Genomic DNA, 27,780 nt, shown 5'->3' on the forward strand with positions numbered 1-27,780 from the left:
AGGAAATGAAACAGGAAGCAAACACGAAGAGCTATGAAATGTTCCTCAAATGGAGAAAAAAAAGAACGGGGGAACACAAGAGGCAAACCAATAAGGAAGTTATGAAACAATGAGCAACCACATCACTGTTGAATGAATGATCTCTTAAAGTTCACCTCAGGATCTCTCTATGGTCTAGAAAAGCTTATCTCCAGACACGTCATTCTGGACCGTTAGGGCATTGAGCGAATTATCAGTCAGTCCACTAAGTCATACGCCTGTGGCCGTTTCAGAACAGAAGCTCTAATCGTTTAATGTGTTTCAATATTTTAAACTGTGGAAGTTTGGACCGAAACGTGCAGAATCTCCCCTGAAAATTATGTTTTGGCAAAAGGTCCAATGAGTTTAGGTGACACAAAACGGGGAGGAAAACCTTTGGTGGTCTTTAAGCAATGCTTCAGATACCAAAAAATATAAAAAGAAAAGGGTAGAAGCATATTCAAAGTAAACAGTAATGAATCAAACCGAAAAAATAATGTAAATTGGGTTGACTCTGATCAATGCCAACCACCACAAGCGTGCACTAGGCCACAGACGTAAGGGGGCGGGGATGGGGCAGGGGCACAGGAAGGGTAGAGGGATGGAAAGGCTTTGGGTGGATTGGTAGAGAACAGGAAGGATGGGAAGGGGAGGGAAGGTGGCGTTAACGGCCCAAAGGTCCCAGAGCGTCTTACCATCACAGGTGCCGTTGGTCGCTAGCGCACCAGTCTCTGGCATCGCCGCATCACAAGAAATTTGATGCATGATTATCGCGTTTATGAAGTTGGCCGCTGTCATGGTGGTCTTACCGAGTGCTCGAAGTTCGTGTTCCTGTATGGACATCACTTTGTTTTGAGTCTTTTCCCTACTTGACGCGCTGCTGAGACCGTCCCCACCGCGGGACGGGATGGAACTGCCGCCGCTGTTGCTTTCAGGAGCCAGCAAGGTGTGCCCTCGACTCGTGGACTGCCCATGGTGGGAACCAGGGGCCTGGCTGTACGAGTATGCCCCACCGGGACTAGCCAGCTTGGGGTCAGACTTGGATGAAAGGTCCTGATGTTTGGACAGACCTCCTCGCCCATGGCTTTTGCCCCCATCTCGACTCGAGTCTTTAGCGTTTGGGTCCGTACCGGATGGGTAACCCTCACTGGGTAAACCAGACCTCTGGAGGTGCCCACTAAAGCCTTGGTATCGAGCAGAACCTGGTGGCCTGAAGAAAGGTAAAGATAAACAAATTTAAGCCAGCTTCATTAGATTGACCATCTGCAGTATGAGGGATAGAGACTTACCGTAGCACAGAGGGACTGTTGTGCTCAGAGTTGGTAAGGTTCTTTGAGCTGGTGTTGTGCAGGACACTGGGTCTCTGCTGCAGGCTGTCCTGGGGACGGGGGGAGAGCGGGGACGACTGGTGACCGATGAATGGATGAGAAGGGGGACGAGAACTGCTGCTGCTGCCGCACATTTGTTCAGGTGCTCCTGTTTGGACACAATGTTTGGGCATTTAGCAATAATGGTCTGCATATTGACTACTGACTAAAGCACACTAAACAACTCAATACTAATTAAATTAATAACTACAGCTGTATATTAGCGTTTTTAACTCAAACTTACTGAAAATATTTTTCAGGTAGTTTAAATAGAGCTGAAATAAAATAATAATAATAATAATAATAATAATAATAATAATAATAAAAATAATAATAATAATAATAATAATAATAAAATAATAGCATGTAAATCAGCTGTAAATGAATTAATGATTTATCAAATTAATTATAAAATCTTTCAAAAAAATTACTACAATTAATCCCATATAAAAATATTTGTTGAGAAAATCCCCCAAATGTAAACAATAAAAAGACATTAAAAAAAACCATTAAACATATTCCAGAAAGTGGCTTTTCACATTCATAATAAAGGCGGTGAGGGCGCTCACCTGGTCTCCATATGGGGGCGTGCTCCACGTTACCATGACCGAGGGACTTGTCTCTTTCTCTGTCCCGATCTTTCTCACGCTCTCTCTCTCGGTCTCGCTCCCTGTCCCTCTCTCGCTCTCTCTCGCGATCCCTCTCTCTTTCTCGCTCTCTTTCTCTCTCCCTCTCTCGTTCTCGTTCTCTATCCGAAGACGTCAAACTGCCTTGCATCTTGCTCATGTGAGAGGCTCCTACTGTTAAGAGACAATAAAATTATGAAGTGAAGAGTACTTTTACCAAAAATTAGTTTTTAAATCACCATGTGGTGTGTTTGAGGGAGTATACTGCTCTCTACCTGGTGAGATGGGAGAGGTGTTGTAGGCTCCGCCGGGGAAACCTGGAGAGGTTCCTGGGATGTATGCGAGACGATCCATGGGTGATGCAGATGTTCCTGCAAATACACAGTAAACAAAATGAATGTGCCTCAGACAATCATATGTTGATATAACATGTAATATTTAATATGACTGCCCAAATTTACATATCAGTGCCTATTTCTGTATTCAGCTAAACGAAGGCTTCCACCAGGTCACTAACATAAAGGTATACTAACTCCAAAAACTGAATTCCCCATCATTTACTAACTCTCATGTAATTCTCAGTGAATTAATAACTTAAATTGTGCTTGATTTTTTTAGAGGACTTAGCTTTTGTCCTTCACATATTCTATGGCCGCTTTGAGGACTCCTCACCTCTGGGTGTGGGTGAGTAGTTTAGGGACTGTTCTCGAGGGGTGAGGCCTCTGAGCAGGTCAGGCCTCTGGGCAGCCATGGCAGCAGCAGCGGGCCACTGGTGCATCTGCTGGGAGGTAATGTAGTCATTGAAGAGCGTTTGTCGGTTCTCTAGAGCTGCTGTTTCAGGGAAACCTCTGATCAGATAGGGTTGATAGGGGTGAGGGTAGCCAGGAGCAGGGGCCAGGTGACGGGGCAGGTAAAACGCTGTGGAGACAATAAACAAAGTCAAACAGAGACAATACATTACGTAATATTAGTGTTGTCAATCGATCATTTTTTAAAAACTAATTAATCGCACATCTTTATGCGATTAATTGTACATACAATTAAAGTTTTTAATATATTTTACTTTTGTAATACCTTCACATTTTATCTCCAAATGAATGTAGAAAAAAAAAGACAGCGGGCCTCATTTATGAAACGAACGTACACCGGAAATTTGGGCGTAATGCCGTTTCCGCGCAAAACTTGCCATTTATCAATATGGAGGTGGCGGTGACGATGTTCAAATCTCAAGCCAGGTCTTAGCTCGTGTATGCAAGTTTTTAAGTTATCGTGAACTTGCGTGCAGCATAGTAAATCTAGTGGAGGATTGTAATGAGAGCATTTTGTTAATTTAGATTATTTTCCAGGGCTTTAGCTTTATATGCACAAATATAACAGCATAAACTACAGAACATTCCAACACATCATGCACCTGCAGTGCTTCTGCAAAAAATAAAAAATAAAAATTAAAAAAATAAAACCATGCGACAAGTAGTAGGCTATACGTAATGCTCGTTTTTGTGACACTCTAAGGCATTGTAGTTTTTTTTAAATCTTTATTAAATCCAACTGATCGCGAAGGCGCCTCACGTGCACACACACAACATATCATATATTCTAAAATTAATCACATGCTTTAATTTTGTTAGCCCTACAATTAAAGATGATATATTCAAATTAATGAATAATACATTTTCAGCAGCCATTCCTCCAATCATTATAATTAAGGGTGCTCCGATTGATTGGTCGCCGATCATAATCGGCCGATAATTTCTTTGGGAATGAATAGAGAGTCTCCGCAACGGCGATAGATTGAAGCGCGTGTCCGAGTGAAGACTGCGCGCACCACAAGAGAACTGTATCCATGCAACTGATAGCAGCGGCAATGAGCGCTCAGCTTGATTTCAAAACAGCACATTTTAGCGCTAGATCTCTTATTTAATAGCGAACTAAATCAATGCTCTGCTAGTTACCTGGAGATGTTTTATTTATTTGTATTAGGTACATCCGTGCCTCAATGTTACAAAAAGTGTTGGGGGACAATATCGGTCCTGAGAAAATGTGGTGGGACATTACTTCACTGGATCTAAACAAATCAATCTAACCATAGATGTGACCAGTAGTGGTGGATTTCTTAATCTATTTAAAATAATTTTGCAAGGGTTCTTGCAAAAAAACATTTATTTTTTTTACCAAAAAATTGATGCTTAAGAAATAGGCTTTGGGAGTGATATGAATCTAATAATCTCTATCCCCCCCTCTCTCTTTCTCTACCTCACTCTCCCTCTCTCTGCCTCTCTAAATGCCCACAAAATCTGAGCATCCCAGAAAAAAGCAAAATTATAGATAGATACAGATATGGAAGTTGTCAGTTATTTGTATTTTTTGTTGCTGTGCACTTTACTACCTGTGGTCCTTTAAGTGTATTAGAAAAACTGATGGCTCACTGACTCAAAACAATATTTTGGCTATAGTCTTTTTTGTTGCAGTTTTTAGTTTAAAGTAGTCTAAAGCTAAATGTAAAGATATTCTACAGGAAAGTTGTATTTCAATTTCATATTTCCCAATTACCAAGCACAGGCTGCTAAGTTAATATGCTGGACATGTTGCTTGTAGGGTTGGGTATCATTTGAATTTAAACGATTCCGATTTCGATTCCTTGTTTCGATTCCGGTTCCTAACGATTCTCGATTCCGATTCTTTTAAGAGGCAGGGTCAAAAAAGTTTAGAATATTTTAAATGAGCTAGCTAACCAACAATCTTTCTGTAGGAAATAGTCTAACCTTCTCCATGAATTTTAATTCTATGAACTTTTTACTTTTTATGAACTTTACTATGATTTTCTCACAGGGTTGTTTTAAACTACAATATAAATATCAAATCTATGAACTTGAATATAAATATTATAAATTATGAATATATTTTCACAGGGGTACACTTTCCTCAAGAGAGCTTTATTTTAGAAAACCTCATGAAAACACATCTACACATGAGTGTATGATGCTGCAGGTACTTAAACATGTTACCGTGCTCCCACTGATGGGCTAACCTAGTGCAGAATAGCAAATAAACAATAAGAAACAACTTGTAAAACCTTCGTCATCTGGCGAGGAGAGAGCAACCAGCGAAATAACCTGTGTTCCGAACGGCGTCGAGAGCACTTTTGGAACATATCCATGCCTTGGTTTGATGCTGCGTTTACACCAGACGCGAATAGAACGTCTGGCGCGAGTGATTTCAATGCAAAGACGCGTTACGCGCGTAAAAAATTCCTGCGGCGCGAATGGGGACAGGCCCACTTTTCAGTTTATAATGTCTATGTTTATATAGACGCGAATACTCCTTTTTTACGTGCGTCAATTTCGCTCTTGACGCGCAAATGGATTCAAAGTGTTTAAGCGTATAACTAGACGCGGTAGGTTCGCGGTAGGCGCGAATTTGACGCGCTATTACGGGCATTAGGACGACTCTCGAGTTGCTTCGCTCGGTTATGCCAACACTTCCAGTGGACGCTTCTTTGTTGGTGTTCAGCGGTTTCTTGCTCCGGTCGGCGGACTGTGAATCGAAACAAGCAATCAAAATTTAAACTTTTGAACGATACCGGGAAAATCGCAAAGCTAGTCCCGGTTCCAATCGATACTCGATACCCAAGCCTAGTTGCTTGCAAATAAATATACAGTTGTCAATGCATGATGCGTTGTCTTCTTTTGTTGTTAAATATAGTTTAATAAATAATGCTACATGATAAATAAAAGGCTTCAAATAGACCCTTTAATCGGTGATCAGTATCGGGTGATACAGCTTCCAGTAATCGAGGATCGGTGATCGGCCCCAAAAATCCTGATCGGAGCACCCCTACTTATAATACTAATTTGGTACTCAAGAAACATTTTAAAATTATTAATGTTGAAAACATTTGTGCTGCTTAATATTTTTATGATACATTTTTCAGGATTCTTTAATAAAAAGTAAAAAACAAAACAAAAAAACAGCATTTGTCTTTACGGTCACTTTAGATCAAATGAATGCATGTTTGCTGAATAAAAGTATTAATTTCATTCAAAACTTTTGAATGGTATATGTAAAATCAATTTAATTTGGAAAATAAATAAATAAATAGGGAAATTCCAAATAAATAAAATAAAAGGTAAATTCTCTAAATTTGTTTTCCACATTACATTTTAATATTTTACAGACCTTTCAAAATGCCCTGTCATTTGTACTGCTAAATTGCAAATGCGTGCAATACCTGGGTCAATCGGGATGCCCCTGGGCAGAGTTGCAGGGTCAAATGTTAGAGGTATCTGGCCACGGTACATATCTGATCCCAGCCCCTGCAGGATCCTCTCATAGGCCAAAGACGCAGTGTGCTCACCCACCGTTAGTGGAGACTTAGTGGAGCTCATATCTCGAGGGGTGGGAGTAGACTTTCTCTCCTGCTGCTGGGCTTTACTAGAGCCTAAGACACAGAGCAACAATTTTTAAATCCTCATAAAACTGACACCAGCTACTAAATGCCATTGACTGGTAGAACATGATACCTTCATGTGCACGCTGTGAGCTTTCTCTGCCGGACAGTGGAGAGGCTCTGTGTGAGGGTGGAGGATAGCCAGATCTTTTGTGATCTTCATAGCCCACTGGACTGTGGTGGGATCTGCTGCTTTGCTCTCCACTCATCGTCAGTGGAGAGGCACGGGATAGAGAGCTGGGGGTGCTGACCACAGCACTGGGTCGGGATTTGCTCCCCACCTCCTCATAGCGGGCCCTGTCAGACCCTCTGTGCTCAGGCCTGAGCTCTAGGTGAGGGGGCAGTCCGGAATAAGGCCGAGGAGAGCTGGCGATGATGGAGCGCACGTCATGCCGCTTGGATGAGCCGACGGGCTCTTGTTTCAGAGGGGTGCCCTGTAGAAGACCCATTAAATGAGCAAATGTCAGTATTTAAAGCCTTGGCTTAATTTCATCAGCTGCCAAAGGCAACGTATCAATTACCAATACCAAGATACCAAAGCCAGACTTCTCGCATCAATCCAAACCTAATATGATTTTCGTAAAAGTGGCAATAAAAGTGTAGTACTTTCATAATTTTACCGTATTTAAATTAATTTGAGAGATTTTCCACCACAACAAGTAAAAAATGTCAAAGTCAGAATTATAAGTCACCTGGGTGATTGAACCCTCTTTGGGCTTGCCTATCACGACCCCCTCAGGAGGGATCAGGTGGATGGAGCGTCCTCCCTCTTTAACAGTGGGCACCATACTTTCATGAGAGCGTGATTTAAGAGAATCAGTGGGATGACCAGGGCCACGGGGTGATGGAGAGCCCTCTCTTTTCATCAGTTTAACGTTTTGACGCTGACAGTCATCTCGTGGGATTCCTGAGAGAGAAAGAGAGAATTAAGATAATGACCACCTCAAGCTAAAGGTGGTCAGTCAAGGCTGTGGCCTGTGTTTATGAGATCATACTGACCTTGGGATATGGATCCACGGATGTGGTGTAGATGAGGACTATCCCGATCATGAGGCATTGCTCGACTGATCAAACCTGCAGCACAAAGAAAAAACAGGTGAAGGAAAGTAAACTGGAAAAACGGGAAACAGTGACACTCAATGTCCGTGATTGATAATAAAAAAAATATATATATATAAAATAAAATAAAGTTTGTTATGCTTACCTTCAGAGGCAGATAGTGAGTCTCTGATGGGTTGCACACGAGACATGCCAACATCCATCATCTCGTAGGACCTCTTCAGCCCACCCATGTCCCCACGACCCTCTTCCTTAGAATTTGGACCCCCTGTGTGATCAAACACATACAATAGTTTGAAACTAGTACTGCCTTTATCACTTAAGTTATGAGTATTTACATGTTTGTGTACACTTACGGTCAAATGAAAGGATGTGTCCACTGATGCCCTCGTAGACTACGTGCCCCTTAGAAGGAGTGTCGTCTCTGCTTCTTTCTCTGCTGGGGCTGTCCTCAGTGATTAGACGGGTTATTGTGCCCTTATACAAAACATCTGCAGGAGTGCCCTGAAAGAGATGAAAGAAAATGCTTTGTTTAAATTCGTCATGAAACGCAAGTTGCGATCATCGTTACATATTTGAACCGTATATCCAAGTCTTTGCATCGGTGCACACGTCACCAGAGAAGAGATGTTGTTGCAAGGGGGAGGGGAAGTTAGTGTTTTTCGATTAAATATAAATAGGACACATGAATTGTATTTCAAATATTGTTTTAAATATATAATAAACAGGTCGCAATATTCCATAAAAAGTGTCCAATTATATTTCATAGTGACTTTAATGCCCACATGGGGGGAGAACATCTGAAATCAACAATCAGCAAAAAAAATAACTGAAGGTTTTAGAGGTACAGAAAGTCTTTTAAAAAATATGAAAACTTTTACATTACTTTTGACATGCAATGACGAATTGTTTACCATAAAATTATGGAAATTATTAAAATGGCTACTGTGGTCAATTTATTTGATGATGTCTTAAATGGATACTTATGTAATAAGCATAAATACTTTAAAATACTTTAATTATAATTTGTACAGACAACGAGTAAAAGACTTCAATGCACATAGGAGGGTAAGACTTCCTCAAGTCTGACCTGGTTTAACCCTTGTGTTGTGAGATCAGAAAATTCAAAGCAGCAAGCACTTTTTGTCTGGTATTTCATAACAATTGTATTTTTAGGTTACAATACTGAAAAACGGATGCTAAAATGTGCTTCAAAAAGAGGCTGGAACCTTTTCAAGTTTGTTGCAAGAAATCACAGCAGGACAAATTATTTTTAAAGGTTTGACCTTTAATTGGAAGTCTGGAAGATGTTTGAGCTTCATGCATACTAGTTAAAAATACCATGTTTCATACAGCTACATATGACTAGTACCTGTATCAGGTAGACCGTGGCTCCTTATCTTCTAATAAATCTGCCAATAACTCTTGCAAATGTCAGAGATAAACACAGAGCTTATCTCTACACATAGACTTGACCCCGATCTGATTAAACGCTCGCCCAACAACATTCTGATTTGCGTGATCATGTAATATGTGCCACAGTAGGTCAGTTGGCACATTGAGTGCGTGTTTGGGTGATCAGTAACATCAGGCTGCGATGAGACGTGTAAATACATTAATAAAGGGAGAGAACAGAATTGCACGCTGTGTACCTGTTGTTATGGAAACTGATTACCAGTTATGTCATAATATGACGTGGTATGGCTGTGACACAAAATGCCTGTTCCATTTGTTTGTTGAAGAGCCATTTATATGAGCTGACTGCTCACTGTAATGTGTGTAAAACTTCATTCAATTGGTTGTAAATACATTTTTGATTAGACAATGAAATTTTGCAAAAACAGATTTTGGAAAAATTTCAGTGCAACCTCTTTTTGACAAAATGAACTGAAATGGCTTTTAAAGGGAGGGGAGCTTCCTACCTGAGTGATAGAACCTCCTCTATATGATATGGGAGGTTCTTGGTGCACACGTGTGCCAGGGATGCCCTTTGTGATGCTGCCACCCTGAACAGCTGGCATGGGGCCTGTGAGAGAGAGTTAATACTGTTTTCAATCTATTCGCGGTATAAGCCCTATTTCTGCATTTTAATCTCTTTGAACCAAGACTGAAATGAGATGAGGGATGATTATTTGACCCAAACGTACCCCGTGATGCAGCACTGTCCTGTGTGGAGAGATTCTCAGCCTGAGAGGAGGCAGAGCTACGTGGAGACAACTGCTCTTGTTTAACCACTGGAAACCCTCCTAAAGAGACAGAAGGAGACGTTGGATATGGAAAACGGATTGCTGACTTATGATTGCTCGCACTTACGACTCACACTCACCCATTTTCCTCTGGTCCATCCAGGAGAGAGCCATGGATCCTGGTGCTGGGAGTTTCCCGTGGTCGGAGCCATGAGATGGGTTGTGCAATTGCACTGGAGTACCCTGCAATACAAAACAAGTTTAACACCAGCATAAACATATTAAAATGCTATTAAAACACTTTGAATGCACTAAACATAATATCAATGATGGGTCCCAGTAATACCACATCAAAAGAACATTGCTACTGCGAGAGATTAAGTACTGCTCTTACCTGTGTGATAGAGCCGCCAGGTTTGGCAGAGGAGATGAGAGGAGGGGGTTCTGGGATATGTAGAGGCCGCACTGCAGCCATTCTCTCCTGTGGCTGTAGAGTGGGAGCCAATGCTGAAAGAGAGTGATTAAAGCATTTTGTATACAGTACTGAGCAAAAGTTTTAGGCACGGTAGTATTTTCACCAAAAAAAAGAAGGAAAAAAAAGTTTTTCAGCCAGTTATTTATCTTTTGCTGTAGTGTCTCAGTAAGAAATATCATCATAATAATATTAACAACTAATATTACATATTTTTTTTCAATTTATATACATATATATTTTAGTTAATATTATTTGATTACATTGTATTAAGACACAATTTTTATTTTATTATAGAATATTATCTGAAATAAATAAATAAATAATATTTTTGGGACTTTAGACAAGGCAATATTGTCTTACAGGGACTGTAGTGTAGCAGCTGTTCATGGCTGAATTTGGCCATGTCTCTGGGCGAGAGCTGGTACGGTGACATCACTGGCCGGCCTAGACCAACAGCCCGGATGTCATCAGCCCCGGGAATCTTTTTACCGTCCGCAAGAGGAGAGAACGCCCGTGATTTATCTGCACACATGCACAAAAATGTACAAAGATGACTGTCAAACAGATGATTACTGGATAGAAGTCTATGTCACTCTTTTTTGGCGAAGGTGAAAATGACAAAGCTCAAATCATCATCACAACCCCTGCATCAAAAGCAGCAATCTCCAGTGTGAAAACACACAGATAGCAGTTATTCCACTCATCATAAGGCTCATCAACACTGTAAGCTGGAATCTGCGAGCGTAGCGGCATGCAAACACATCTGCGAATCATTCACACTCCCAGAAATCAACACGCTTGATTAGAGTCTGATCTAACAATGTGTGAGTATGCGCGTGTGGTGTGTAAACCTACGTAATCCATGTAGCAGAGCCTGAAGCCATCTCTCGTTCCACTCCAGCTCTGCAGGGACAGACACACTGCAGCTCATCACATGGGCATGACCCAAGACTCTCTTTCTCTCCAAGTACTCAAAAGGATCAGTTTTGTGACTTAACTTAGTGCTGAGTGCCCACATTTAATACCACCACAACCATCTTTGCTTAATGAAGTGAAATGTCCTTGTTGAGGACTCCTATTCATGGCGTGTAGTGATACTGAGATAATGAGATAAGGATTTCTCTCTCTGTCTTCATCCATTTAACTTCTTTTTAAAGGGCTTCTCTTTTATTTCAAGTTTAATCACTGACTAAAAATAGGCTTTCAATTATATTTTCATGTTACGGTCGATATTAAAAATCTACACCAATGTGTCTATACTCTTAAAGGGATGCATTTAAATAAAGAATATACAGAAAACAAAATTTAAAAAAGGATAATGCCCAGTCAGTCTAATAATTAATACAAAATATGAGGTTTTTTAATGGGAAGAGGCCACAGAGTGATACAAGAGAGTAGCACAGCTATGGAAATCAGACTTTAATTGACAGCCGAATGCTGCAACTGATTTTTTTAGACTCAAGTGTGCCAAAGAGCAGTGTAATAAATATGAAGTAGTTCCTGATGGACATTATAAAAATTAAGAATAACTTCTCTTAGCTCATACTAATATGGTCACAAATATATTGTGCATCCCTAATTTGATGTGTAAGGAGAGTAAAGACTAGCAATGTTATTATAAAGGTTTAAACGTTACAAAGATATTTCGTTTTTTAATTTCAGTTTAGTTTCAATGGTTTAGTTTTAATGATTCATAAACAAGTTCATTTAGAATTAATAGAATTAGACTGCAGGCAAAAAAGGTGATGGTCTATGTTCAATAGTGTAGCGATGTATGAAGCACAGCTCACACTTTTAAACCAAGCACTGTTTTCATGGTTAATGTGGCGAATCCGGGTGACTAACTTGAACCCATCAAAGATAGCATTGATTCCTATTGAAACTGCTGGATTTTGCTTGTGAAAACTTGCCAAATAATGTTTAACTTGCACATCAGCCTGTTACTAAGGCAGCATTCATTTCAGATCTGCACGTGTCAGGTAACAAGGTGAACTGCTGCTGGTGGTTGTTCACTACTTGTCTGTCTAGGTGGTCGGGTCTTGACTGAATACACCACTTTTTTTTTTACTATATTTACAACCAACGCTCTTCACAGCACTCAAAAATACAACAACCCTACCACTCACATGTGCACAGACACACACATCAGAACTTGCTTAACTGGTGGGGTAGACACAACCGAGGAAAACAATGGTGGTTGAGAAAGCTGAGGAGGGAAAAGGAGTGAAGGAACAGATCAAAGGATAATGTGGATAAGGAACACGAGCAGATTACCCTCTCTCTCTCTGTCAGAGACACCAGGGCTGCGAGTCCTGACCCGTGGGCTACTCGAGTCCCCGACCCCTGGATAATGCTGAGATTTGGTTGGCTGTGGATGCTGCTGTTTGGCCTCTTGGGAGGATTCATGTGCCATGGTAATCTGCTGCTGGTACAACGCAAGAGCATGGGGCATAGCCTGCTGCTTCCCTAGCAACCCAGGCCGGTTATCTCGTCCTGCTACCTCTGTCATCTACACACAAAGACAAAATGCTTATTTTATGCTTACTATAAACAATTACACAACACATGTATATGTTTCTAATCTACTTAAATGTGCCATATCATGAAAAACAAAATTAACAGGAAGAGGAGTCATTGAGAAAAACACAATGTTTACAATATCACACCTATAAGCACATTAATTAACATGACCATCAAGGGTGTGCAATATTGACGAGTTGGGGGGGAACTGACAATATTTCCCCCTTTAAATTGATGGTAATACTTTATTTTAAGGTGAAGTAGTTACAGGTTACTACACGTACTTACCATAGTAATAACAGTAAATTATGCATAATTACAAGTAACTAACCCAAAATCAAAACCCAACCTTAACTCTATACTAAGGACATGTAGTTAATTAATATTACTCAGTACTTATTTGAGTAAGTACAATGCAACTACATCACCTTAAAATAAAGTTTTACCAAATTGATGATAATACCAAAATTCAAATGGCTGATTAATTCAGGAACAAAGCAGGTGATTGTCTCTATGAATGAGTGATTCAATTATTAACTCACCCGATAAAAAAAAATGCTTAGAGACGTATAATGATTCTGCAGTGGCTTAGTTTGGAACTATTTTCGTGTGCGAAATAGAGCAAAAACTGATAATATTGCATCTAAAATGTAACTCACAACGTTAACTTGTATATTGAACTGTTGTATAAAATAAATATTGCATTTGCAATCGTGGGTTAGGGTTAGCAAACATTTGATCATACAGGGGCATTCTAACTGAATTATAATGGGCTACATCACACAGCAAAAGTGTTCGGTATGAAGGTATGAATTTGTTTTTTTAAAGTGAGTGACTTACTCGATAAGGTCAGCTTGCACATTGTTAAAACGGCAATTATGATATTATTGTAAACAATACAGATTCCATACCCCTAATAACCACCCATATCCAATCACTGACTTCAGTAACAGAGTGGGTGGTGCTCACATGCTAAAAACTGCTAGTCAATTGTAGCAGAGGTAATTTACATGCAATTTTAAATGGACAGCAACAACCAAACCAATTTGAGCCATGTAGAAGTCAGGGGGAAAAATGCGTTAAAATACAGACTAATAAAGAAGAGGGAAAATAAAACAGCACATATCAGTTTCCACGCCCCTCCTCTCGCCAGAGCTCAGACCGTTCAGTCTTCTCTAAACTCATCATGAGTGTCTGAATAGCTAAGAGCAGAGGTGGAAAACAGCCTTAGTAACCATGGCAACATGGAGAGAAGATGCTAATCTGTGTAATCTGGCCAGATATGGCTTGTTTTAACAAAAACCTCATGAAGTTCAAACCACAATTGACTGAACATGAATAACAGCAGGATGAAAAGCAGATGAATGTTGGCATACTCACAATGGGAGGTATGGCGGCCGCTCTCTGCTTGAGCGTTTTGAGGTCCAGTGGTTTCGGAACTGGAGAAGAGATCACTCCATCATGGGCGAAATTCAACAAACTCGGCCTAGGAGACGTCATTGTGTTGAGAGTGAGAAGTGTTATTGCTTAATATGGTCAGAGCTTCATTCTCTGTTATTTACTGTCTTTGTAAACAGCCCATTAATGCCACAAACACACACACTTAATCATCATCCCGCCACACATAAACAAATATAGACTTTCCACATGCAATCGTATGGAAATGTAAAATGCAAAATACACAAAAGATAGCCAGACAGACACACACACACTCGCTCTGTTATGTTTGGCAAGCTAACGGTAATGTTTCCCCTGACTCGGCCAACATATACAGAGTTTGCTGTCATGGAAAAAATAGAGTCCTACAGGACAAATCAACAATCCCAGTCTACTTAACCACAAAACACATCAGACCCCACCCAAGCAACCAATCAAGCCTCACTGCCAAACAGACACATGGCACACTCTCACCAGTTCTTTTCTGAGCTCTCAGTCTCCTCCACCTCATCGGCGCTGCATGTGGCGCTGGAGTCGCTGTCGTGAGCTCCGCTCTTTCCTCCGTGCTCTTTTTTCTTGACCTCTTTCTTGCCTTCCTCCACCTCCAGGGCAGGAGGCTTCTTATCCTCTCCTGACACCTCCTTACCACCCTCCCCTGGTTCAATCTTCACTTCTTGCTTCACTCCTCCCTGTTCCCCTTCTCCCCTCTCTACTTTTGGCTTCTCATCCGGCCCCGTCTCTACAGCTGGCATGTCCTTGTCCGTGGAGGATGAGGAGGAGGAAGTAGCGTTGGGTGCAGATTTGGGCCGTGCTGTGCCCTCTTCTTTGACCTTACTGTCATCGGAGGAGCGTGGGGAAGGGAGGCTCTCAGTGTCTGAGCTGTTATTGGCTCCACCTGGAAAAAAAAGGAGATGGGAAACGTTGTAAGAGGGCAGAACATGGAGGGTGTTGAGTGTGGTTTGGTGATTGGGTGATTAGTGGCACTTCTGACTGCTTTAAAGTTGTTTCAGTTGTTTTGTCTATGTTAAATCATCTCACATGTGATTATGGGCTTGATCAGCCTTTTTTGGTAAAATACACAACCATTCAAATGTTTGGGCTAGGTAAGATTTTTTTTTTTTTGCTTACCCATGCTGCATTATTTGATTAAAATATAAAAACAGTAATATTGAGAAATATTATTACAAATTAAAATAACTATATATTTTTATATTCATGAGGTGACAAAGCTGAATTTTCAGCATCATTACTCCAGTCTTCAGTGTCACATGAACCTTCAGAAATCATAATAATATGCTGATTTGGAGCTGAAGAAACAGTTCTTATTAGAGATGCGCGGATGGGCTATTATTTCATCCGCAACCGCATCACAAAACTAATCATCGGTCCGCCATCCATCCTCACCAAAGTTTTTGACCAATTTTCAAAACCGCACCCGCCCGCCATCCGCTGATACAAGGCGCTGCTGATGACAGCCGCGATACTAGAAACCGCCCGCCACCCGCCCGAATTTAATTAAAATATTTTTTTGCGTCACGTCATCCGCCTGATCCGCGGTTTATCCGGGGAGTCCGTGGCTATAACCGCCAACCGCGCATCTCTAGTTCTTATTATTATTTATGTTGAAAACAGTTGTGCTGAATATTTTTGTGGAAATCATGATAAATGTTTTCAGGATTCTTTGATAAATAGAAAGTTCAAAAGAACCGCATTTATTTGGAATAGTCTTTACTGTCACTTTTGATCAATGTAATGCAACCTTGCTGAATAAAAACAAATTTTTATTAAATTTTTATCATTTTTATTGAACGGTAGTGTGTGATTGTGTGGAATGTGGATATTGTGTATGATGGTTATGACATTTCCCTTTTGGAGAAATAGTTAGCTAGCTGTCAATTATCTTAAAAAGTTTTAGAGAAACTTTTTAGAAAAACTAGACTGTTCTCTAAAATGATTAGCATGATGGAAATGACAGCAGTATATAATTTGCTTACATAAATACAAATATCGCTTTAAAAAAATAAAAATAATAATAATAATAATAATAATTAAAAAGTCCAAAATAATGAAACTCTGACAAAATGTAACATTTAACAATATGAAACATTTTTAAAATCATCCTTGGGCACAAAAGCTCCTAAATGAAAGAATCACTCCCATCTAAATCTAACATGTCCTTTGTCAAATCAAAAAGTAAACATAACTAGTAAATACACAGTAGGGGATTATGATAAGCCTCATTTTCCCACTGGCATCATAAACCCCAGCCGTTGAGTGTGCCCTCCCAGCTGGATGTAATTACACAATAACCATAACATAATATGCACTTCCCTTGCTGGCTCTGTTTCACAAGCTTTGACCTGATAAATGTGGCTTTATGAAAGCTTACGAAAGCCATTTATCGGCAAGCCACACCTGATTGCCAAACACACAGGACAAAGCACTCATTTCATAGCTGTCTGGCAGACTTGTGGAAGTACAGCTCCAAAACTACATCCACAGCACGACACACACTTTGACAGCAAGACAGTGATAACTACACCTCTAGTCGCTTCACAAAATGCAGCTTCCCTGAAAAAGCAATCCTTGTTTGTGCAGAGTGTCGCCTTTTTCTCAGAACTTGACAAAAGTAGGTCAGGGTTCTATCACGGATGAGGTCATAGGTGAGTCTCGGCCACGTGTTCCTGATATTCTGAGAAAAGCACGAGCTGCTGTGGGATTTCCTGGCAACCGCAAAACCTCAGAGGTGTTGCATTGTGACTCGTTTCATAGCTATGTCTGATAAAAATTTTTTACTAAACTGCTAATTTGTTTCTCAGATGCTACCACTGAGTTTCATTACTTCCATTAAACAGTCAATCAGTAATGTGCAACAAATGACTGTGTTTGAATGGACATTATTCATTTTAAATGTTACTGCATGATGTAGCATTGTGAGTCTCAAGTGTTTGTGTGTGTACGTACCCTCTCCATCCTCCTGAGCCTCTTCTTCATTGCCGCTGACTCCCGATCCCTCCATCTCCTCTTCCTCTGCAGCAGATGGAGCGCTGGCCTCCTCGTTCTGAAGAGCTTTACCTTTACGCCTGGCTTTACGCTCTCTCTCCTACAAAAAAAACAACATGAAACCAATACTACTGACAGTTATAAATAATTAATCCCACGCTCTCTAGGAAACGTGTCTGTAAAAGAAACTGACCGATTTTATTTTATGCTGTTGCAGAATCTCATCCAGTTTCTGTCTCTTCTTATAGTTGAAGTAGAAGTTCTTGCACTGGGAGACTGTTTTGGAGCCCACCATCTTGGCAATGGCGGACCAGTTTCGACCATACTGGAGCAGACCTATGGAGTGAAAGTAAGAGAAGGAACATTCTCACTTTACTAATGCAAAAAAAGGAAACAGAGCTATGAGTGATAGGCCTATCACCATAGTTATTTCTTTGCATTAGAAACCGTGTCACTAACTGCATGACGCAACTAAAACACTTCTCATTTTATTTTATACACAGAACGGGAAATGAGGAGGAAAAAAGGGGACCTTGTGAGGGAGACCAGTATACATTGTATACAGTATTCAATTGATTTTAAACATCTCAGTTTTCTTTTTTGTGAATTTGAGTGAAACTGTAAAATAACTGGCAAATTTAGTAATTAAACTACAGTTCAAAAGACTGTGATCAGAAAGAAATTAATACTTTTATTATGCAAAGATGCATTAAATTCATCTAAATTGACAGTAAAGGCATTTATAATGTTACAAATATTTAAAAAAATAAGAAATATTTATTGTGCATCAAAGCAACATATTAGAATGATTTCTGAAGGATCAAGTGGCACTGAAGATTGGAGTAATGGCTGCTGAAAAATCAGCTTTGCCATCACAGGAATACATTACATTTTAAAATATATTCAAATAGAAAATGCAGCCTTGGTTATCACAGGAGACTTCTTTCAAAAACATTTTTAAAACAATCTTACTGACCCAAATATATGTGTAGGTCTCACATATTTTTTCCCTACCTGGTGTCCCACTAAGTCTTATTCACTCAAAATAGGGCAGCACCAAGGCTGTTACAGTTTAAATAAGATTTATATTGCACACTTGCGGAACAGACAATATCTTTCAACAAACAAAAACTTTGTGTGCCAGTTACGGAAGCCTCAAGCGTTCCCATCCAGCCAGCCTTGCGTTGTCATTAAGGAAAACCTCAATTAAAGGTCAAAGATCATTTGCTGCAGCTTGCCGTCTGAAGGAGGAAAGTGGGGCAGCAACCTGACATGAACTGTTCTCAATCATTTAACACCACGCTAACGCTCAGCAGACACCAGACAAGTCGTAGTGTGCTGTTTAGCTGCACATTAGGAACCTATCTCGTCCAGTCTAAATAGTAGCTTTGATTTATATCGCTTGTGACCACAATAAAGCACTGCTGCCCTCCACATCAAAGCTATAATTTAGCTAGGACAGGGAGAGAGAAAATGAAGAGTGTAAGTGCATTGAGATCAATAAAAATGCCCTTGGTAACAAACAAACAAACAAAGCAAAGCAAGAAATCACTTGAAGTCTGATTTGTTATCCTCACCATCTCTGATCCTTGTTTCTGTCTCTATTTATTTCTCAAACTTCCAGTTGTTTGTCAGAAACACACGCACATTCTAATTTATGTAACATGGCAAACACCCACTGACAGTGCAAAGACTGCTTAAATAAAGCCTGTTAGCAATTCTTACACACACAATCACCCAGAAGTACTTTTACATAGCAGGTCAAAAGTCAAGGAAACTCTATTATTGCCCAATCCAACAAATGGCAAAGTTGCAGTTAAATCCAGTGAAAGCCCTTCAACTTCCTGAAATGCAGTTTTCATCCATCTTCAATTTCAAAACACTGGATTTTTTATTCACTACACAATCCAGACCTCCAAATATAAGAGTAGTCCAATAAGACGATGCTGTCCAATCAGTGTTGGTAATTCAAGAGCATGTGCCAATGCTGCATCCAATCAAAATCCTTAGCACTGGCCCTCTGTGGATCGTCCAATCAGGGAGTTGCATAAATAAAATATGCGGTCCACTGGTCCACTCTTCTCTATCGCTCCATCTGTCTTTTCATTTCCCCCACATGATCTCCATAGAAATGCACAGCAGAGGCTCTTGGAGCTTTAGCACAGCGTGAGGAAGAGCAAGAATTGAGAGAGAAAAAGGGAGTGGTGTTTGGGAGGGAAATGAGCTCCCCATTCCTCCTCTGATAGTTGTGCTGTCGTTTCTCTGATTCTCTCTAAATGCAGCAGCCCTTCTCTTTTTCCTCTCTCTCTCGCTTTCTCTCTCTGTCTATTTATCAAACTCACATGCTTTCTCTCGCCAGCCCTCTCTCTTTCTGTCTCAAGGCCACAGTTTTTTTCCACTCCTCTTCACTGGCTGCCGCTTGGCTGGACTTTAACAGCAAAGTGAAGCTGAGATGCAGTGACTCCACCTCCCTAATGCCCGTCCTCCCTCCCTCCCTCCCTCCCTCTCTCCCTCCCACCCTCCCTCCACAACCTCATTTGATCTCTTCTATCATTCTGTCTCTTCTACGCTCTCTAATGCATATTATCTGTGCCAAACGTATCTACGCTCAAACACTAAAGCAAACAGACAATAAGACCAATAGATTGTGGAAGGAATAGAGAGAAGGGATAGAGATGTGAGAGGTTTGATGTTGATATCATGAGAAAGCAGAGGGAAAGCAATTCCTCCTAACTGACCTGCTTTTCTTCTTCAATGTGACCTCTACACATAGTCCTTAACAACAGTGTGTGTGAGAGAGAGAGAGAGAGAGAGAGAGAGAGAGAGAGAGAGAGAGAGAGAGAGAGAGAGAGAGAGAGAGAAACAGGGAGGCTTGCCAAATCCTCTAATTCGTGCCAACCCACAATTCAGCCACTTCCTTTCTCTCTGTACTCCAACAACCGAATCTAACCACTCACTCAAAGCTACAGAAAGAAAGAAACTGAAAGCCAGAATTAAGACGGATAGAAAGACAGTAAGAGACAGATAAAAAAACAGATAAAAAAGAAAGACAAACATAAGACAGAGATGGAAAAAAGAGAGAAAGAGAAAGACAGACAAAAGAGAGAAGACAGAAATATTGTATATATATATATATATATATATATATATATACATATATAAATAAAGAGAGAACGAGAAAGGAAGACTGACAGAGACAGAATGAAAGACAGGAGAAAGAGACAATCAGAATGACAGTGTCCGACAGAAGAAAAAAACAGAAAAACAAACACCAAGAGAGAAACAGAAAGACATAAAAACAAACAAGACAGACAAACAGAGAGAAAGACAGACAGGAATAAAGACAGAGAGAGACTGAATGAACAGAATGAGAGACAGAGAGAAAAAACAGAAATTCAGATGGATGAAAAGACAAACCCAGCATAAGACACAGGAAGAGAGAGACACATAAACAGAGAAGGGAAAACAGAAAAATAGAGCCAGGCTAAAGAAAGAAAGAAGTTGTCACTCCTCTTCTGAGAGCTGAATCCTGTTCTGTTCACACTGTATATTTACAGGAGTCACAACTGGAGCAACTAATTCCTGTTTATTTAAATACAGCTGCAAGTAAAAAACACAAGTAGAATGTCACATTTGTTTACTACAGATAAAATGATGTTTATATCCATACACAGTACATACATCAGTCTGCAGCTACTGTCTCTAAAGAAAAGCATCTAAAAAAGACACGAGGAGAGCTGTGTGCAGTAGCTTTGGGTTATATACATAGGCCGCTATCCTGCTATAAAGTGCCCTCACAGCCACATACACACTTTACTTCCCCTCATTTACTCAGAGACGTGCACACAAGCAAGGCCACCCTGCCTTTAAAAGGCCGTGCCAGCGCGCATTAGTCACAGAGAAGAGCTGCTCTCTCTCTCTGTGCAGGAATGTAGCGAGACGGCCAGGTGCCATTAACATATATTACTGTTGTCTCTCTCTTTCTCACTTTAAAAATGATCACGGATAACGCATAGAGAGCATCAGCATAGAGAGCTGTAAGCTGCTTTATAAAGGACAGACGGGGTATCCGACTGGCATTAAAAGGGTCAAGGGATGAGGGGTGGCAGGATATTTGGGGACAGACTAGAAGATAAAGCGGGTACACTGACGTTAAAAATAACAGCAGCACTCTGGTGGGAAAGACTGAGGTATAGCCTTTGCTTTGACGGTGTTAATGAGAGACATGTTTTTTGACTATGAAACTGTTAATGAGAGACACATTAATCCATTTATAACAAAAATGCAAAAAAGTTGGGGAAATTGAATGAATGAATAAATTATGATGTAAATGAATAGGTAAATAAAAATAGGGTTCTTACACCAAAATGATGTATTTAAATATTTAAAACAATAACTAAATACATAAAGAAATTAATTAGTAATTAATTCAATGAATAAACATCGTTCTTGCACAAAATCATTTAAATATATGAATGAATAAATTAATAATACATACATAGATAATACATACATTAAAAGAATGAATGAGTAAATTAATAAAAATTATATTTAATTAATTAATTAATAGGGTTCTTACTTTAAAAACATTTAAATGTTTATAAATGAAGGACAGATAGAAGAGCCCTCTTCAAAAATAAAATGAATATCTGTCAAATGTAAATCAGATTCAGATTCTAAATTACATAAATTAATACTTGTTGGCATGAAGGCAAGGACAAGTTCTTGTGATTGTAAACAACAAATCTGATTTGGCTCAGGGGACTTTATCATTAATGAAGTGTTATTAAGTTACAGATCTTGTAAGCCAGAGCAGCGTAAGCCAGGCGGCCCGATGGATCAGATATGTGCGGGTGCCAGAGAAACACAGAGCCATTAACAGAGTGACGTGGAAGTAGCTCATCTGAAGTAGGTCAGCGGAGCGGCCGTTTAACACACTAACAGTCTACATTACAGTCCAAACACGAACAAGAGAGAAGATTAGACCTTTGCTCTTTACTCAAGCTTTCTATCCTTTTCACTCCCTCATGAAGACGTTTCAAGGTCCAGTAACGAAGCTCTGTTTGTTAAATCATGAGTAAATGACATTTCTGAAAGCAGCAGATCTGAACAACCAGCTGTCATGTAAAGGCACAATACCCACATTTAGACACATTATTATGTGTATCACTGAGTGGATGTGTGTGAAACGAGGCCAAGGGCACAGCGTATGATTTAATGCTCATGTAAATGTTTGTGGAGTTGCTAGGCTGAGTGTTACAGGTCTTATCAGGCAGAGTTACATCTAGTTAATTTGACACAGGTAGATCCCAACCGTCAACATCCTATGAAGACAAACAGAAAGCCCATTATGACCTTTTCTAACTTAATTGTATGTCAGGGTTTCTGCAGGTATATTCAATTTAAATGTAAAGCTTTTTAATGCCATGTTTTACATTTTTAAATGCCATGACCCATGAATAACCACAGATATTACAGTGCTGTCAATCAATTAAAACATTTACTTGATTATTCGCACATTTTTTCTGTGATTAATCGCAATTAAAAACACTTAAATTTTTATAGGTTTATAATAGTTTATATATTTTATTATGTAATAATCTCACAGTTAATCTACAAATGAATGTAGAGACAATATATAGACAGAATATTTTAAATACTTGTTTAATGGCATATTTTTATGAATGAAGGCCAGTATCACTGATACTAATACAGCTATGGATGCCTGGATAAAAATGATTTCCCCCCTCCCCCAATTTTAAACATTCATTATAGCCATCCAACATTACAGTGTAATTGAAAGCTAACATTTTTTTTTTTTTACATTTATTAGGCTTCATTTTATTTAAGTGAACTTCAAACACATAAACGTCATTCCCACATAAACATATAATAAATGTCATATTTACCTTTGCCCTTCCTGTCTAACAGGTAGGACATATACAGAAATGTTATAGAATTATCAAACAGTCTGCACGGCATAAATTATAAATTAAATACAGACTATCCTTATTAAACTACAAAAGTTCTTTAGTCAGGAGCAGAGAGTAATTTTATGTTACCTTTGTTTTTTGATTAACTTAACTGACAGAAAGCTTTATTGGCAGCTGTCACTTTAAGACCAGCCGCTGCTGACAGAGACGCGGATCTCACACGCGTCTCATTCTCTCATAACTCTTTACGTTCATTTAAGACTTTATTTAACTCATTTAAGACTGCTCTTATGTTATGAGAATACTCGACAAAACAGACATTTTGGCACAATTGTGTGTTATATTGTTCGTTCATGTGCGAAAGAGAACCGTTTTCTGGCGTGCTGTCTGTTACCAAACTGGTTCCGCGTGTTTATCACACTAACATACATATTTTGCGACAGCAAATAAAAAATTAATTATGAAGGCTATATTCAAATAAATTGATAATATACAATTTTCTTCAAAACTATCTCAATTTTTAATGCCTGTAGGATTAAAATTGAATGCTTTTTAATGTCATTTAAGGCCTTAATTTTCATAAAATCCATTTAATGACTTTTAATGATTTTTAATGCCCTGCATGGATCCAACCAGTGTGCAATGTTGTCTATTCAGTAAACACAGTCAACAGTGACAAAATTCGCAAACACACAAAATAAGTACTGATAAGTACCTTTCTTTGCCGTTTCCATCTCCTCTTCAGTCCAGCGAGAGCTTTCGTTCATCTCCAGGTTTGCTAAAATACAAAGAAAAAGTCTTTATAAGGCAAAGTCAGCAACCATCTAGGTAACAACCTGAGCAGCTATTTTCTGTTTTCTAATTTCTAAGCGCATCTAATTTAATGAGTAGAGATTAAAAACAACAAAACTGTTTCTTATGTTCCGATAATATATTTCAATCAACAACATTTAACAAATCTGAAAATAAAAATAAATAAATAAAATAAAGAATTCATATCCATACTTAAAATGACTGAAAAATGAACTAAACCAAACCAAACAACTAAAAGCATAAACAGTCAAAGGCAGAAACTCAAGGTGAAGCGACCTATTGAAATGACTCAAGCTCTTGTGATGGACATCAGTAAAGGCCAAGGGCTGGCACAGGCCGTGTTTAGACACTCACGCTGAAGTATAGGACACCTTTTTAATATTTTTAACTGAAACACAATCAGCGAAAGTTCAAGAACACTCTTAGCTAAGCTAGATGAGCCACTGATCTCTAAAAAAGTGAGGGGACAGATGTTTTCTACTCAAAAATCAAAGTATTTGTACAGTATTTCATTATTAGGATCATTATTGTTCTGTTAATATTGCTGTTAAAATGTCCTCACATTTTGGGGAAAATAGAAAAGTGAAGTTATAAAACTAAAATGGGAACATGTTGAACGATAAAAGGTTGTGCACGGTTAATTTGCACAAACGGAGAACAAAACAAAGAACTCATTTGAACACGTGACCTCAGAGACCCATTGAAAAAGTCAACTGTATGTGAGTGTGTTTGCTAACCTAGCTCACTGCTGAGAGGTGAAGTGTTCTCTTCCTGCTCGTTTGTCATAGAGCGGGTGACTCGTCCTTTCCGGTGTCCACGGCTGTTTGCGGTGCGACGGCCTTTAACGGCTACAGGAGGCTCTTTCTCCTCCCCGTCCTCACCAGAGGTGTCATCTCTGCAAGAACAGAAAAAAAAATTCATTATCAAAGTGACATCCTACGTATTGCTGATGCAGTAATCACACGGTTCATTTCATAATCTGCTAATTGATTCCCCCCCGAAATTGAATAAAAATATTAAATATAGAAAAAATAAACAACAGAATATATACAGGGCTCAACATTAAGCCTTGTTGTGTGCTCGGTCATTCACAAGTTCAAGTAAAAAAGGAAATAATTGGTTGGCTTCTTGTGGAATAAATTTAATTTATTTTAAAGCAATATTATCATCAGTGTTCTATCAGCACTTACTTAAATCAGCATATTTGTGATATTTGCTCACTTAAATTGATTTCCAAGGCATTTTTTAACTTGGAAATCAAAGAAAGAGCAATATTCCCTAACCTAAAATGTATGCGTCACCAATTCATTCAAATCGCTGATTCATTCAAGAATGAAAAAAAAAAAAAGAATGGGTCTTAAAGAATGGGTCAGTAAATCATTGACTCACTCGATTTGTTAAAAAACACTGAATCATTCCGTAATGCAGCACTGCTTTGTGTTGCTTGGACACGCACAACAGTTCTGCTGTGGCTTTGTTTGGAACCATTTTCATTTGCGAAAAAGAGCAAAAATACTCAATAGTGTACTGAGTTTCCTTGCATGTGCTGTTGAGCTCACTTGTTTTGATTTCTCCACGAGATCTTACAAATAAACAGGCTGCGTGAGCCTCAACTGGCTTGACCATGTCCACTTTCTATCTCCATTTATACTAAATGTAATAAAATCAGAATCATTCTCGCTGAAAAGTTTGTGATGCTTCCCTAGTTTTTGTAATAAGGTAACTTGAGTCGGAGCCGATAGCCTCATGGGCAGCGCTCCGACATATAGTGCAACTTCACCTCCGGAGACCGATTCCCGGCTCGAGGTCCTTTGCCGATCCCATGCCTCACTCTCTTTACCCCGTGGTTTCCTTTCTAATCTCAACGCTTTCCTATCCACTAAAGCAATAATAAAAAGGCCAAAAATTATGAATTAATAAATAATTTGCAGTTATGGGTCTCAGCCCAAATTCTGAGCACCCCCAATAGAAAAATGACACACATACATGTACACATATGAACACACTATGCAAATTTTGTATCTCTAGCAAGTTCATCCCACCTTCAGGAAGTGGCTGTGGGATGAGCAGACCCTCATTCATCTTACCTGCACATTATCCATCTTGCAGATACAGTACTAAATATAGGAGCAGCAGCTGTACCCGCAGGTTGAGAATCATGCGGGAAAAGTCAGAGAAAGGCACATACTCGGCTTAATGTACTCCTTTAATGTATAGCTGGCGTCCTGCGGTGCATACTGAGGGCTGTGTATTCGGGCCAGTGCTAATGTGCTCTAATCACATCCTACAGCACTGCTGACTGCACAGGTTTAGTTTAGAATAATACACTGTTACCTGTACTTCCCTGGTGTATTTTAATATAGTGTGTGCACCTGTGAATGAACTAGCATTCAGAAACAGCTTATAAAATTAGCCTGAAATGATACAGAACCTGCATCTGTACATAGCCATTGTTCTGTGGAAAATAGAATGCTGTGTTACCAAAAGTACCAGTCGATTACATTGTTACTATTAATCAAACAACTCAACCATGAATTTTGAAGAAGACCATGACAAGAAAAAGTAAAACCCACTCACTGGTCTTTTTGTTATTTATTACTCTAAAACGTATTAATTTTAAATAGATCTTAATACATATATATATATTTTATATACAATATTTACCCCTTTTTTAATTATTATTATTACTGACAGCTTACTTGATTAATTACTTGAAAAACATTTCACTGGTATTGACTACTGAAATTTCTGTATCAAGACCACAGTTCTAACCAAGAGTCTGTGACACGCAAACGCCTCAAAAGAGCTCTGAATCAGAGGACTTTAGCACCAGCGTTGAGGGGCAAGTCAGCAGAATGCTTTTTCCACCTGCCGGTTATGTAACTGTGCTTTCTCTGTTTAAGCTGAATCACAGAGAAAAACAAGCTGTAAGGCCACAAGTTCAAAGGATTCGATGAGAGAAAGCGCAAGGAGAAAGAAAAAACCGCTGACAGACTGATGTGAGATGAGAGAAAAGAAAACGAGTAAAAGAGAGAAAGATACTCACTTCATGCCATCCTCTTTTTCCTCTGCTTCTGCTTTTTCCTCCTCACGTTCTCCCTCCTTCTCTTTCTCTTTCTCTTTCTCTTTCTCTTTTTCTTCTTTCTCCTCCTGGTTGTTGCGGTTCACCTGTTGCTGTGTCTGTTGGTTATTCTGTAAGCACAGCCAATCAAAACGGCAAATAAAAAAAAAGCATAAAAAACATTGCTTCCTCTCAAAAAATATAACTCTCCTAATTTGCAGGCATAAATGAACATAACATCCTGATTATATAGAAAACTTCCTTTCAAGCTCAACTTTAACTAAGATGCCCAAAAAGCTGTCTAGAACCAGGACATTCTTTATAAGCACAGTGAGGAAAAAACACCCAGAGGAAGTGGTGCTCCTATCACCCAGGTCTCACTTCTATGTATCTGGGTTTTCCTTCACATAAGAATTCCATTTTGAGTTATGAGGCCCCATAAACCATCTATTTTTGTCAGGAGAGAATATGCTTCACTATTGCTAGTGCGAAAGGGAAAAATGGATGACAGAAGGATGAAGGGGGAGGGGACAGAGACAGGATCTAAGGGGACCGAGGACAGAGAGATCAATGAGTGAAAGAGTGCAGGAATCTCTCAAATAACCCTACGCACAAACACCAACAGGAAGCTGACAACCAGACATCAATATGTTTTTCCCAACATGATTTTGTTTTAACATGTATGATTTTGCATAAGGGAATTTTTGTGTCAGACGATCTGACCAATCATAATCCGCCATCCGCCGAATCCGCCATTTTTGTCCGATAAAGCAGTCAGGTGAGTTAGTAGATTAATGTCGTTGGATTAGAGGTGGGCGATATATCGTTTAGACGA

At 39.4% G+C, this 27,780-nt stretch overlaps 1 protein-coding gene across 9 annotated transcripts in view; it reads right to left on the reverse strand.

Moving 5' to 3' along the window:
• ncor2 (nuclear receptor corepressor 2) overlaps positions 1–27,780 on the reverse strand; it is a 152,897-nt gene that overhangs the window by 9,998 nt on the left and 115,119 nt on the right. For 3 of the 9 annotated variants that reach the window (XR_013201227.1, XM_077224503.1, XM_077224502.1), the window contains 25 exons: positions 26,931–27,076; positions 24,622–24,779; positions 23,787–23,849; positions 17,332–17,474; positions 17,100–17,238; positions 14,610–15,030; positions 14,079–14,184; positions 12,453–12,687; positions 11,034–11,081; positions 10,539–10,700; positions 10,098–10,210; positions 9,844–9,946; positions 9,665–9,763; positions 9,440–9,543; positions 7,874–8,021; positions 7,663–7,785; positions 7,458–7,532; positions 7,151–7,365; positions 6,532–6,892; positions 6,240–6,449; positions 2,684–2,929; positions 2,287–2,382; positions 1,955–2,185; positions 1,308–1,494; positions 828–1,228 (listed from right to left, as the gene is read on the reverse strand). Coding sequence is in view for 8 of the 9 variants with exons in the window: in XM_077224503.1 (XP_077080618.1) it covers positions 828–1,228; positions 1,308–1,494; positions 1,955–2,185; positions 2,287–2,382; positions 2,684–2,929; positions 6,240–6,449; positions 6,532–6,892; positions 7,151–7,365; positions 7,458–7,532; positions 7,663–7,785; positions 7,874–8,021; positions 9,440–9,543; positions 9,665–9,763; positions 9,844–9,946; positions 10,098–10,210; positions 10,539–10,700; positions 11,034–11,081; positions 12,453–12,687; positions 14,079–14,184; positions 14,610–15,030; positions 17,100–17,238; positions 17,332–17,474; positions 23,787–23,849; positions 24,622–24,779; positions 26,931–27,076 (4,333 nt within the window). In the remaining variant the exon portion in view is untranslated. Of the gene's footprint in view, positions 1–713; positions 1,229–1,307; positions 1,495–1,954; positions 2,186–2,286; positions 2,383–2,683; positions 2,930–6,239; positions 6,450–6,531; positions 6,893–7,150; positions 7,366–7,457; positions 7,533–7,662; positions 7,786–7,873; positions 8,022–9,439; positions 9,544–9,664; positions 9,764–9,843; positions 9,947–10,097; positions 10,211–10,538; positions 10,701–11,033; positions 11,082–12,452; positions 12,688–14,078; positions 14,185–14,609; positions 15,031–17,099; positions 17,239–17,331; positions 17,475–23,786; positions 23,850–24,621; positions 24,780–26,930; positions 27,077–27,780 lie in introns of all 9 variants that reach the window. The other 6 variants (XM_077224500.1, XM_077224498.1, XM_077224506.1 and 3 more) reach the window with 3 other exon arrangements.

The sequence above is a fragment of the Siphateles boraxobius genome, unplaced genomic scaffold (genome assembly GCF_051911475.1).
Source record: "Siphateles boraxobius isolate OS27281-9 unplaced genomic scaffold, OSU_SipBor_1 9, whole genome shotgun sequence".
Lineage (NCBI taxonomy): Eukaryota > Metazoa > Chordata > Actinopteri > Cypriniformes > Leuciscidae > Siphateles > Siphateles boraxobius.